This window comes from Aspergillus multicolor (assembly GCF_047715735.1).
Source record: "Aspergillus multicolor strain CBS 133.54 unplaced genomic scaffold BDW74scaffold_21, whole genome shotgun sequence".
NCBI lineage: Eukaryota > Fungi > Ascomycota > Eurotiomycetes > Eurotiales > Aspergillaceae > Aspergillus > Aspergillus multicolor.
In genome coordinates, this window is record NW_027395972.1 from 229,026 (window position 1) to 241,020 (window position 11,995).

Sequence of the window (11,995 nt, forward strand, 5' to 3'; positions counted from 1 at the left end):
GTGCCTTGCTTGGCACTGGTGCGCGGGAAGCGATCAAAGAAACCCAGCAGTAGCGTTCCATACCTTGACAGCTCCAAGAATTAGACACGGCATTCTAGACTGGCTTGAAAGCTCCCATGAGGCCAATGCGACCATGGATGGCGCTGATAATGGGCTGTGAGATTTGCCCCTCACGAGCTCGAGATGAGAAATTTCGTTGCCCGCCGGTCAGATCCTCTCCGGATTCGCATTTCGCATTTGCCTTATCATCAACCGCCCAGCGTCAATGCGTGCATGCAGCTCTCCTTCGGGCGGGTCCAAGTGGTGACTGGCAGGTTTAGTCTCTTATACTACCACCAAATGACGATTATTGCATATTATTATATCAAGCCATTAATTCTGCTATTAATTGCCCCCATTAATCATTATCCCTCCTACCCTAATCTATTCCATTCTATATACCTGCTACAAAACGCCATCCTCCTACCTCTCCTCTCCTCTCCTCTCCTCTCCTCTCCACTCCTCTGCCTGGATCCCTGGGTCTGGTTCTTTTATCTACGCTTCCCTCGTCGCCCGTGCCCTGATTTGCACTGGCTTCTTATCTATCCCGTCATCACCACCACTACCAAGGTTGATTGACTGATCTCCTTTCTTCGCTTCCTGCCTCTTTCTTCCTTTCTTCTTACTTTCTTGTCTCTTCCGCCGCGTTCCGCCTCGCCTGATCCTCCTGGGCTCTAATGTTCTGATGTCGTATATGAAAGGTATGGTTTATTCGCTCCCAGCGCCTTTCCTGTGCTCTGCCGCTTCAACCGTCGCACCGGCCACTTTCCACCGTCCTCGTTGAGCTTCACTTTACCTTTCCCTGCTTCTGCGTGGTGTGACAGGCGTCGTGTCGTGGTACCTGTCCCTTCTCAGCTGCCTGCGTTTCCTGGCCTGCGAGAGGCCTCCGTCACGACTTCCTGTTTCATTCGGACCACCGGACCTTCACTGCTCCATTGAAGCTTCAAGGCTTACCTCCATGGATGGATCCAGTGCTTTATTGCTTCGCTTCTGTTGCTTAAACCCTGCGTGTACATCTGTGAGCATTCGAAACCGCCGCCACCGTCCGTCGCTTCGTGCAACCCATGCCGCGATTGATAATCAGCTAACTCAAGAACTAGAGCTTATTTACAGACACGTCGCCTGATCTCCGTTGATCTCTTGATTACTCCATAACACCTCATTTCAATTAGCGCTTCTCCTTCTCTCCATATCTCTTGCCGTCACCCGCTGCTTGTGTTCCTCTGCACACAAGACCGGCCGGATGCCATACACTGCGCCGTTGAAGACGTCGCCTTCTTCGCTGCACATTGAACACTCTGACCTTAGCACTCCTCCTTCTCCAAGCTCACCCACCGTGGCCGACCCTGATGCAGACAATTTAAACCTCCCCCCGTCCTACTCTTCCGCTTCCTATGTCCGTCGACACCGGCGGTCCCCATCCAACAGCAAGTCGTTTGTCTTTCCGGTACCTGACAACAGCCGGGAACAAGCTCGGAACACAGATGTCTATGCTAGTGTAAGGCAATCACCTTCGCCTGTTAACGAGGGACCGATCCCACCTGGAGCCCTTCTCTCGCCCCCAGAGTCTGGGCAAAGCTCCAGTGATGAAGAGTCGGGTAGCCCGGCGAGGGATGTGTTACAGTTGGAGGAATTGGAGGCAGCTGTGAGGTCAATCGAGCAAAGACGAACGTCGTCTCCTGAGAGACAACCTTCCGGCGAGCCATCGGGGGACATGCCTGCAACAAAACCAGCGGAGCAGGCGGGGGTCGGCGCCAGTAGACCTCGCCGCCCTTCTCTGACCAAGGATAGCCGCTTGGTTTCTCGCTCTCGGTCCTTTGTTAAGAACTCAATTCATCGAAAGCAAGAGGAGGCTGTCACCAGCTCACCAGAAGATAGTGACCGGGATGTCGAGATTGAACCAAGATCACCGATGGTGCGCAAGAAGTCTGGAGAGCTTGTCAGACCAGCGTTACGCCCATCCTCGGCTCGTCGACGACCGTCAAGCATGCCCGGGACACCGACATATTCAAAGGCAGTCCATTTCGATGCTCAGTTAGAGCATATCCGTCATTTCTTGCAGCTTGACAAGCCCCAAGCTGTCAGTGCTGGATCTTCACCTGTGGAGGATATGGATGCGGACGGCGAATATCCGTTTCATGCTGAACCGTCCGGCCCGTCCTTCGAATGGGGACTACGGCTATCAAACTTTCCTCACAAACCTCCTTCTCATCCCCATCCCCGTGTTCGCCTTGAGCGCCTATTTCTTTCGACAGACAAGCACTCCTTGGTCGGTTTGGTAGTGGTTGCTAACCTTGCTTTCCAAAAGCATGTTGCAGCCCGCTTCACATTCGACAATTGGAGAACCACCTCGGAGGTGACAGCTGCGTACAGCCATGATGCTCGGCAAAAGCAGTTGCACGATGGTTATGACCGATTCATGTTCAACATTAGGCTGGATGAGCAAACAAATCTCGATAAGAAAACCATGTTTGTCTGTATCCGTTATAACGTGGACGGTCAAGAGTTTTGGGATAACAACGAGACGAGGGACTATCAAGTGAACTTCACCAAAATCCCCAAGCCGAAGGCACAAAACCGAGAGCTACCTCGAGCACGCCCTCGGCCTAACTTGCCTCGCAGCAGGAGCTTCACTGGGTCCGGTAGCCGCCCGCTCTCGATGCCATCCTCTCTGAAGGATTTCTCTGACATGCATCGTTACATCTCGTTCGGTCCTCCTCTCAACAATCGGAAGGAAAAACATGATGACGATGATGATGTCCATCATGATTCAGAGAGCCCCGTTCCTATCCGCCGCGATAAGCAGCCCCATCAGGTATTCGGTAATCGCTATGACTTCGAATCATCATTGTCTGCCGTGATGCGTACAAAGCCAGAACATGATCGCACCATGTTGACCACTCGAGCCAAGTCCGGGGCTCCTGTCCCGCGGTCTGAAACACGAAGTACATCGCCCCCTGTCTTGCAGATCGCACAGTCAACTCCAGAGAAGCCTTCTTCGATGCTTTCCGGCAAGCCCAACCGCGAGTCCCCTGTGTACAGAGAACTCGTGGATCGATACTGCTTTTACGGTTCCCCGGCTTCTTCTCCGAAGATCACTCGCCCACCTAAGGTCAACGACACTACGCCCACGACCAGTTCCTCTTCGCCGCCGTCGCCACCAAGCTTTGCCTCGAAGGAAAGTGCAGAAGGCTCACGGAGCTTACCAGCGTCTCCGCCGACCTACTCGTATAACTACTTCGAGCCCATGCAAGACCGGCTTTTCAAAGAAACACAAACGCCCGCGATGATTAGCGGGTAAACTCTACACTTTGTTCTTTCCGCTTCATTTACGAGGGGACGAATCATGCTATTCTGCAACGGCCCGGTTCGGATCCGTCGATTTTTCCACATTAATTTTCTTGCTAAACCGCATCCGTATCGTTGTCTACGTCGGGAGCTGGATGCTGCTTGAGTGCAGGCAAAACAGCTCTCGTTAGCGCGCCTCGCTTCATTTTTATGCAGGTTTACGTTTAATTTCTGTTGAGCATTCGGCTAGAACCTCTGCGATGCACCATAAACCGCGAGGCGCCAGTCTTTGCCTATTGTATTGTTTACTTTTATTCATGTCTTACGAGATGGTTTGCAACATTCTAGACGTCCATCATGATGCCATGTCTAGTTGCAGCCAACGCAATTATGTCATATGATCTGTCTTCTCATGATCATGGTATCGTGGATTGTTTCCTTCATTCTTTTAGCATGATTCAAAGCTCGCTTTGTTTCGCTGTGGATGCATTTGGCCAGTCGGCTTTCTCAACGGCGTGCTTTTTCTAAGGAGGCTCATTACACGCTCAAAAGCCCAACTCCGGTGTTAATTTAGTCTGTCGATTTGTGTTTCATGCATGGCGTTAGGAGGTTTTGTCCATTCTTTAGTTTTTTGCGTTTTGTTCGGGGAGTGTTCGGTCCTTCAGCTGTATTTACGGTTCATATCGCGGGAGTTTTGGGATCATATCAGATGCAACAGACGCATCAGTACAGACAACAGACAGCCTTGAATCAATTCGTTTCTACCATTTCCACTCAAAGCCTTTGTACATTCCAGTAAATAGTAGATCCTCCATTAAAGGTTGATTGAGTGGTGGATGTATGTGGATCTGAGATGGGGATGGCCGATGCCCGAGTCACGTGACCTTCCGCTCCCGCTCCCGCGCTCGCAACAGCCGCCGCAGTCCCGCACCACATCAGAACCGCCTGGAAAGCAGTCGTTCATAACGCCCTTTTTCTCTGCCCCCACCCGCCAATCAGCGCTTGACGTTGCTTTTTGACTCTCTCTCCTTGCGACCATGGCCTATTAGTCATTCACTGATGGAAATCAAGCTCAAATCACCCTCGCCTACCGCTCATTATTTAAACCCCCTCTCTCGCTCCCCTGAACGTTTGTTCTTCCTTTCCCCTCTTTCTGTACTCTCATCAACCGCCACCACCTCTCCATCGAAACCACCACCAACCTCCATCACTTTTCATCCTCAAAACAAGCTTATCCATCTACTTAACACATCTTCATCATGTCTGGACGTAAGTATCTTTACATCTCATCGCATTTGTTCTTTCCTGGATGGTTGTCGTGTTGAATGGCAGACGCGGTCGTGCTGCGTCGCAGACACGTGACGTCAACCCATCACCACCAACCTACCTTAACCTCCACGCTTCTTCATAAGTACTAAGTACATCTGTATATGCTAACACATCATCCAGGGGGAAAAGGTGGAAAGGGTCTCGGCAAGGGAGGCGCCAAGCGTCATCGCAAGATCCTTCGTGACAACATCCAGGGTATCACCAAGCCCGCTATTCGTCGCCTCGCGCGCCGTGGCGGTGTCAAGCGTATCTCCGCCATGATCTACGAAGAGACCCGCGGTGTCCTCAAGTCCTTCCTCGAGTCCGTCATCCGTGACGCCGTCACCTACACCGAGCACGCCAAGCGCAAGACCGTCACTTCGCTCGACGTCGTCTACGCCCTCAAGCGCCAGGGTCGTACCCTCTACGGTTTCGGTGGCTAGGTTGCCTTCCACTACCTCTCTACATTTCAAGTTTCACTCTCGCGTTTTTATCTTACAATGGGAATCTGGGTTTCGGAATGGGTGTTATCTTTCGGTCGGTGCTTGGGAATACTGCGGGACGGTGCTTTACTTATCTTTCACGTACACATACAAATCACGGACTGAACTGAATTGATTCGCTCGATGTTTTACTGCGAAAGAAATTGTCACTTGTCTCCTGTTCAGTTGCCTGAGGCTGGGATATATGATTTGGTGAGGACTGGCCATCAATATCTTTCTCTTGATCGATTCAAGAATTCTTGTAGACGCGTAAGCTGGGATTCTGAGGCCGTAGTACACGAAGTTGGCAATGGAGAGGAAGGAGCGAGTTCTTCGACGCGGCCAGCAGGCCCCCATACCGCGACTGAGGTAAGGAAAGCAAACCGCTCACCCAAAGCAGTCCCACCTCCATCAATCTCGAGTTTTCTTCCCTCCATCGATACCCATTTGACTTCCGAGGGCTTTGTGGTATGCAAGGCATGCTGCGAAGCAATATGGTATCAACGTGGATATACTGACAAGGCAACATTAAGACTTACAATTTGTCACAGGAAAATCAACAAAAAGCCTTCGCTTCATCCCACCCTCACCATGTCTGATCTCTTTCACCCTGACGCTGCTAGGTTTGAGCTAGGTCAATTTTTCGCTTGAGCTTCTGGTTAGATCATTTCCTGAGCTAGGCTTGCAAGTCCAGGCATCGACCAGCCGTCGTCAACGGTGTGCTGCGAGCGAAAAGTGCTAGTTCCTAGCGCCTACTTGCGTCGCGTTATGGCGCGTTTAGCAGGGTTTGAGGGGCTGTTGCGTTTTGAGATGGCTTCTAATTAGTTGCTGAGTGCTTGATGCGCTGGCCCTATAGCGGTGCTTGGTTTAGCGCTGAGTTCTTTGACTAGGCAGCTTGCATACAACTCCTTTCAGGCGCTTACGGGCCACAGCCTCAATGCTGTTATCTTCGCTTGGTTGCACAAACTGCATTCTCAAACCAGCCTTGCGTCTCTGCCTTCTGGTCACATCATACCCTCAGGCCTTCGTTCTCCATCTCTCCCTGACCCCGGCGAGTATACGGTATGTTTCCGTGTGGACGGAGCTGGTGATCTATTGACATGGCGCCCAAAATTCGCCGTTCGCATGATGATTACACAGTAGCCTGGATCTGTGCGATACCCGTGGAGGCGGCTGCTGCGGAAGCGATGCTGGATGAGATACACGAGCCCTTGCCGGTACAGTCAAATGATCATAACGCCTACTCGCTCGGACGGATTGGAGAGCATGATGTTGTCATTGCCTGTCTACCTAGCAGTAAGTACGGCACTGTCTCGGCTAGCTCAGTAGTTGTTCAGCTGCTGTCCACTTTCCGCTCAGTACGTTTTGGACTCATGGTTGGCATCGGCGGCGCAGTGCCTGGAAGTGCAGATATTCGCCTTGGAGATATTGTGGTTAGCAAACCAACAAACGGACATGGGGGAGTCATCGAATATGACTTTGGGAAAGTCTTGAAAGGCGAGCAATTTCAGGCCACTGGGATGTTTAGTCGCCCACCCCAGATTCTTTTGACTGCCTTGTCAAAGCTGCAGGCGAACCACATCAATCATGGCGCCAAATTCATGGAGTTCTGCGCCGGACTGGAGGGCAAGTCTGTTTTTACTCGTCCAGCTATAGAGGATCGCTTGTATCGTTCTGACTACGACCATCCCGACTCAAAGTCACCAACCTGCATCGACTGTGATGCATCAAGGGCCGTGTCCCGACCTCCACGGAAGCATCGCGGACCCGCTGTGCACTACGGCTTGATTGCTTCCGCGAACCAGGTGGTCAAAAACAGCAACTTGCGGGACGAACTGGGATGGAAGCTGGGTGCTTATTGCATTGAGATGGAAGCAGCCGGTATAATGGACAATCTCCCCTCGATTGTTGTTCGTGGCATCTGTTACTATGCAGATTCCCACAAAAATGATCAATGGCAGGGGTACGCATCAGCAGTGGCAGCAGCATATGCCAAAGAACTTCTTCTACATACCTCCGTTGCCCGGCTTGGTCAAGATACGTCCATATTGTTACTGTCGACAATATCTCTAATGGAATCTTTTAGAGCGCAAATACCACGTGTCGTTTGATGTCAATGCTCTTTCTGCAGCAGCGAACTTTATCGGACGAGATGATGAGCTTGAGCAGCTTTGGCAGTACTTACGACCTTCAAGCCAGAGGTCCCAGAAGGTGGCAGTCGTGCATGGACTGGGCGGCATGGGCAAGACCCAACTGGCCATGCGTTTCGCGCGCGCTCACAAGAACGATTTCAGTGCCGTCCTGTGGCTGAATGGCAAGAGCCGTGAGACACTACTCCAATCTCTGAGCTCCGCCCTATCGAAGCTACCAGGCCAGGATTCGAACATAACAGCCAGAAACGAAGACGAAGTCAGGGGGAATGCTTCACAAGTCTTAGAGTGGCTGGCCCTGTCAGACAACACCAGCTGGCTTTTTATCTTTGATAACGTCGATCAATACTCGCCTGGGACAGACGGTGGATATGATGTTGGAAAGTTCTTTCCCGCAGCCGACCACGGCTCCAGTCTCATAACCTCTCGGCTCTTAAAGTTGAGTGAGCTAGGAAAATCATTTCCTCTCCAGAAGTTGGATCAAACTTACGCTACTCAGCTTCTTCTACAAAGCACTGGTATATCTAGCCAGGAAGCCGATCATGCAAAGGACATCAATAGAGGTGATTACATTTTGTGCATTGAGCGTCGTGTTTCTAACTAGTGCAGACGTCGCCGACCTTGTCGAACATCTTGATGGCCTGCCACTGGCGATCACTCTTGCAGGGTCGTTTATACGTGAGACGGGAACGAGCTTAGACAGATACCTACAGTATTACCGAGAATCGTGGCATAACCTGCAATCACAATCCGGCTCTGTCCGACAGTACGAACAAGGAAACATACCACAGACATGGGCCGTTTCATATGAGGAAATCAAAAGGTGAGACCCAGAAGCAGCGGAGCTTCTGCTGATCCTCGCACACTTTGACAATCAGGACACCTGGTTTGAGCTGTTGAGATACGGCACTAATAGTCCAGATCGGCCGGAGTGGTTTGATCCTGTGATGTTAGATGAACTCGCTTTCAAATCAAAAATGAGAACTCTTATTGGATTCTCTTTCGTCGGTGTGAAACTGCAACACGACAGCTACACCATGCATCCAGTCGTGCGAGATTGGTGTCTATCTATATCAGAATGCCTTGATGGAGCACAAGCATCACGCTTGAACGGGTTAGCCCTAGTAACGATCGTATACATGATTCCAGCGAACGACAGCTACGAGTCCTTGGTGCTTCAACATCGATTGCTCCCTCATGCTAGTTATGTGCTTGGCAGGCTACAGTCCGTTCTATTTGCAGACAAACCCTTGTTCTGGACTTCACTCCAGTGTATTGGTGACCTATACGCTGGTCAGTGCAAATTGGTTGACGCGGAGAAGATCTATAACTGGGTCCTGTCAGACAGTCAGAAGGAACTAGGACCGGACTTCGAATCGAACTACTATGTGCTGTGCACATACCACCGCCTCGGACATATCTATGATGCCCAATCGAGGTTGGAGGAAAGCCAGGAGGCATATAAGCTCGCCATATCTGGCATCACGTTCCTGCAACCCGACCATCAAATCCTCCCGCGCCTAATGACTAGTCTTAGACGCGTTTGCCATCGCAGCGAACTGTTAGTACTAGCGGAGGATATGTACCAACGAGCTTGGTTAGCCCACGTCAAACTATACGGGCCGGATCACGTAGCGGCGCTCGACAGTGTTGACGCCCTCGCAATGATATATATACAGCGTGGGCTGCTGGACATGGCGGAGTCGACGTGTCGGACAGCACTTGACGGAAAGATGAAAGCGCTTGGCCCTTACCACATCTGGACCTTGTATGCAATGGAGAATATGGCCCAAGTCTACAAAGCACAGGGCCGTATGGAAGAGGCGGAAGAGATGTTTGAACGGTCAATGGGTCTGGAGAAGATATTAGGGCCAGAGCACCCCGCAATGTTGAGTAAGATGTACTGCATCGCCTGGGTTTATGAGCAGCGAGAAAAATATGAAGCAGCAGAAGACATGTGGGAGAGGGCATTGCGCGGGCATGAGAGGACGCTGGGACCCGATCATATGTGTACGCTCAGTGTGGTGAGCGGGTTTGGGGACTTCTTGGTCAGCCGGAAGAGAGGGGCAGAGGCGGAGAAGATGTATGAACGAGCTCGAGACGAAGCTACGAAAGGATTTTGGGCTCGGAGGATGAGCGAACTAAGTCGCTTGTGCAGAAGCTGGCGGCATTAACGGAGTCGCAAAGGTCTCCAAAGCCGCCAGAACCAACGAAGCCACGCAAATGGGGAATACCGTCTTGGCTTTTTCCCAGCTAATAGCCATTTAAAGACCCCGCAGTACTTCGCAGTTCACCTCGAAGAGAGAAGACTTCGCAAGAGTCGGCTGCTATTACAATTACTCCGCGGAGGAGACTTCAGTGTACCCTGCGTTGGTGTATAGCCACAGTACGAACCATGGATGAAATTTGCCAGTGAGCACCGCAGCGATACTCCGTACAGCCGAGCGGGTCTGGAGACCGGCAAGGTTGAATTAGAGATGATATTCTCCGTAGACTAAAACTCCCCATTAATAATTTGCTCCGACAGACGAACTGATGGGCCAGGAACCGCTGGAAGGGGAAAGTGAGCTGATGATCCCACTGCCACACTCAGCCTTACGCTAGTGCTGCGCCTCAGCCAATCTCAGCTTGTCATTGGTGGGCCCTAAGAAGGCGAGCCATAGGGACACAACGCCAAGCCTAATTCGTCATGCCCCTCTACTGGGGGCTATGTCATGGTTTCTGTTTGCATCCAAACACCTTATATATCTGCAGGTCCTCTTTCCTTCGTCGTTCTTATTCTCTCCATCAAACTACGCAGTACCTCTCGTTGCGATCATGTCCTATCAGTATCCACCAAATCGTGAGTTCTAGCATTGCGTTCGTGGTCCTCTAAAAGCTAATGTTTTGTCTTCAGAGCAATATCCCCCTCCGCAGGGTGGTTACCCCGGATTTCAACAAAACGGGCCTCAACCTGGTTACGGGCCTCCTCAGCCTAACCAGCATGGCTTCGGATCTCCAGGCCCATATCAACAACCGCCAGGTCCCCCTTCAAACCCATACGACCACCGACAGCAACCCCAATACGCGCAAACTGGCCCTGGATACCACTCTCCTGGTGGTCACGGACCTCCCGGGCCACCTCCCGGGCAAGGATACCATCAGTCGAACCAGCCAAACTTTGCATACAATGCGCAAGGCCCATATCCGCCACAACCACACTCGCCTCAACCTCCGCAACACCCTCAGCACTTCCAACCGCCTCCGCAGGGACCTCCACAGGGTTACGGACAGAATTACGGTGCCCCTCCTCCGCCCGCCCCATCGATGCCCTCATTAGGCTATGCCCCGGGACAGGTAGCCCCTGGTGATTTCCGCCATCACGCCGACGTGCTTCGAAAAGCCATGAAGGGCTTCGGAACGGATGAGAAGGCACTCATCCAGGCTCTGGCTAGGCTCGACCCGCTCCAGATCGCCGCCGTACGCGCAACATACTCTTCGCACCTCCGCCGCGACCTCTACAGCGACGTCAAATCCGAAACAAGCAGCTATTTCCGCCAGGGCCTCCTCGCTATCATCGATGGCCCGCTTATGCATGACACCGCGTTGGCCCGCGAGGCCGTACAGGGTATCGGCACGAAGGAGTGGCTCCTGAACGACGTTCTGCTCGGCCGCTCAAACGCAGATCTGAACGCCATCAAGGTCTCCTACGAACGGACCTACCGCCGCTCTCTCGATCGCGACGTCGAAGACGACCTCTCCTTCAAGACCAAGAACCTCTTCGCCCACGTCCTCCGCGCCGCACGCCACGAAGAAGGCGCCTTCATCGATCAACGCACCATTGAGTCCGAAGCGCAGAACATCCACGGCGCCACAGCCGCCCGAGTCGTCAACAACGCCGATGAAGTCTGCGCCATCTTCGCCCGCAGCTCGAACCGGGAACTCCAGGCTCTGAACCAAACTTTCACCGCACGCTACCATACCCCCCTCGAAGCCCATCTCGAAAAGCAATTCTCCGGCCACATGAAGGACGCTCTGCTGCATATGCTCCGGACAGCATTAGACCCGGCGATGCGCGACGCTGTTCTCCTGGAGGAATGCATGAAGGGCATTGGGACGAAGGATGAGAGGCTCGTTGTACGGGCTGTGCGTGTTCATTGGGACCGCCAGCATTTGTCGAATGTGAAGGCCGCGTACCAGCATAAGTACAAGCAGGATCTTGTTAAGAGGGTCAAGGGTGAAACGAGCGGGGATTATCAGAGGTTGCTTGTTGCCATGTTGGAGTGAGCTTATCATTGTCTCGTCTTCCCTCTCGGGGTTGAGGTTTTTAATGCTTGATGCTTGATGCCGGTCATGATCAATGACTTTCATACCTTGACGCTTTCTTCTGTCGTGTGTTATCTTTATCTCTACTATTGCGATGCCTTGGGTTGGGTTGGGTAGGCGGTTTTATCTTAGCCATAGCTATAGCTATGCTGTCTTGGAGTTATGCTTACGACTAGATACCAACACTGCAATAATGAACTTAATGTGCTGTGTTATCTCTCCTTGATTTCCTGGTTGTTGTACCTCAGTGGCCAATAGCAATCACTATGACTTTATACTCCGTAAGCCGGCCCGTTTCATTCTCGTTCTGACCGAGACTAGAACTGAATAAGTTCCCCAACGCCTTGTCCATGAGTCATGACCATGAACGAACTGCATCTATTGGCCTATTATTAGAAGTAAGAATATCGGTGCCCAATATGT

General features: G+C 51.9%; 5 protein-coding genes across 5 annotated transcripts; 4 read left to right on the plus strand and 1 right to left on the minus strand.

Moving 5' to 3' along the window:
- The first annotated feature begins 721 nt into the window (after positions 1-721).
- BDW74DRAFT_55152 (protein phosphatase regulator GAC1) lies at positions 722-3,629 on the plus strand. The gene has a single exon (XM_073733137.1). It carries the CDS (start codon positions 1,283-1,285, stop codon positions 3,338-3,340), a length of 2,058 nt encoding a protein of 685 aa, XP_073581691.1. The 5' UTR covers positions 722-1,282; the 3' UTR covers positions 3,341-3,629.
- Positions 3,630-4,200: 571 nt separating this feature from the next.
- BDW74DRAFT_157195 (histone H4) lies at positions 4,201-5,353 on the plus strand. The gene has a single exon (XM_073725098.1). It carries the CDS (start codon positions 4,758-4,760, stop codon positions 5,076-5,078), a length of 321 nt encoding a protein of 106 aa, XP_073581692.1. The 5' UTR covers positions 4,201-4,757; the 3' UTR covers positions 5,079-5,353.
- BDW74DRAFT_157197 (uncharacterized protein) lies at positions 5,354-5,614 on the minus strand. The gene has a single exon (XM_073725099.1). The coding sequence runs from the start codon at positions 5,596-5,598 to the stop codon at positions 5,368-5,370; it is 231 nt and encodes a 76-aa protein (XP_073581693.1). The 5' UTR covers positions 5,599-5,614; the 3' UTR covers positions 5,354-5,367.
- A 603-nt stretch (positions 5,615-6,217) lies between these two features.
- Positions 6,218-9,441, plus strand: BDW74DRAFT_180259 (uncharacterized protein; the record flags this gene model as incomplete). Its single annotated transcript, XM_073729697.1, has 4 exons — positions 6,218-7,148; positions 7,204-7,830; positions 7,877-8,090; positions 8,184-9,441. The coding sequence occupies 4 exons, from the start codon at positions 6,218-6,220 to the stop codon at positions 9,439-9,441; spliced, it is 3,030 nt and encodes a 1,009-aa protein (XP_073581694.1).
- Positions 9,442-10,063: 622 nt separating this feature from the next.
- Positions 10,064-11,853, plus strand: BDW74DRAFT_157201 (annexin). Its single transcript, XM_073725100.1, has 2 exons — positions 10,064-10,109; positions 10,164-11,853. Exons 1-2 carry the CDS (start codon positions 10,085-10,087, stop codon positions 11,531-11,533), a joined length of 1,395 nt encoding a protein of 464 aa, XP_073581695.1. The 5' UTR covers positions 10,064-10,084; the 3' UTR covers positions 11,534-11,853.
- The last annotated feature ends 142 nt before the right edge of the window (positions 11,854-11,995 follow it).

Excerpts from the sequence above, each read along its gene's own strand:
- BDW74DRAFT_157201 (XM_073725100.1), top strand. The coding sequence starts at position 10,085 with ATGTCCTATCAGTATCCACCAAATC. Across the intron at positions 10,110-10,163 it reads CTATCAGTATCCACCAAATC|AGCAATATCCCCCTCCGCAG; the intron begins GTGAGTTCTAGC and ends TTTTGTCTTCAG.
- BDW74DRAFT_157197 (XM_073725099.1), bottom strand. The coding sequence starts at position 5,598 with ATGCCTTGCATACCACAAAGCCCTCGGAAGTCAAATGGGTATCGATGG.
- BDW74DRAFT_157195 (XM_073725098.1), top strand. The coding sequence starts at position 4,758 with ATGCTAACACATCATCCAGGGGGAAAAGGTGGAAAGGGTCTCGGCAAG.
- BDW74DRAFT_55152 (XM_073733137.1), top strand. The coding sequence starts at position 1,283 with ATGCCATACACTGCGCCGTTGAAGACGTCGCCTTCTTCGCTGCACATT.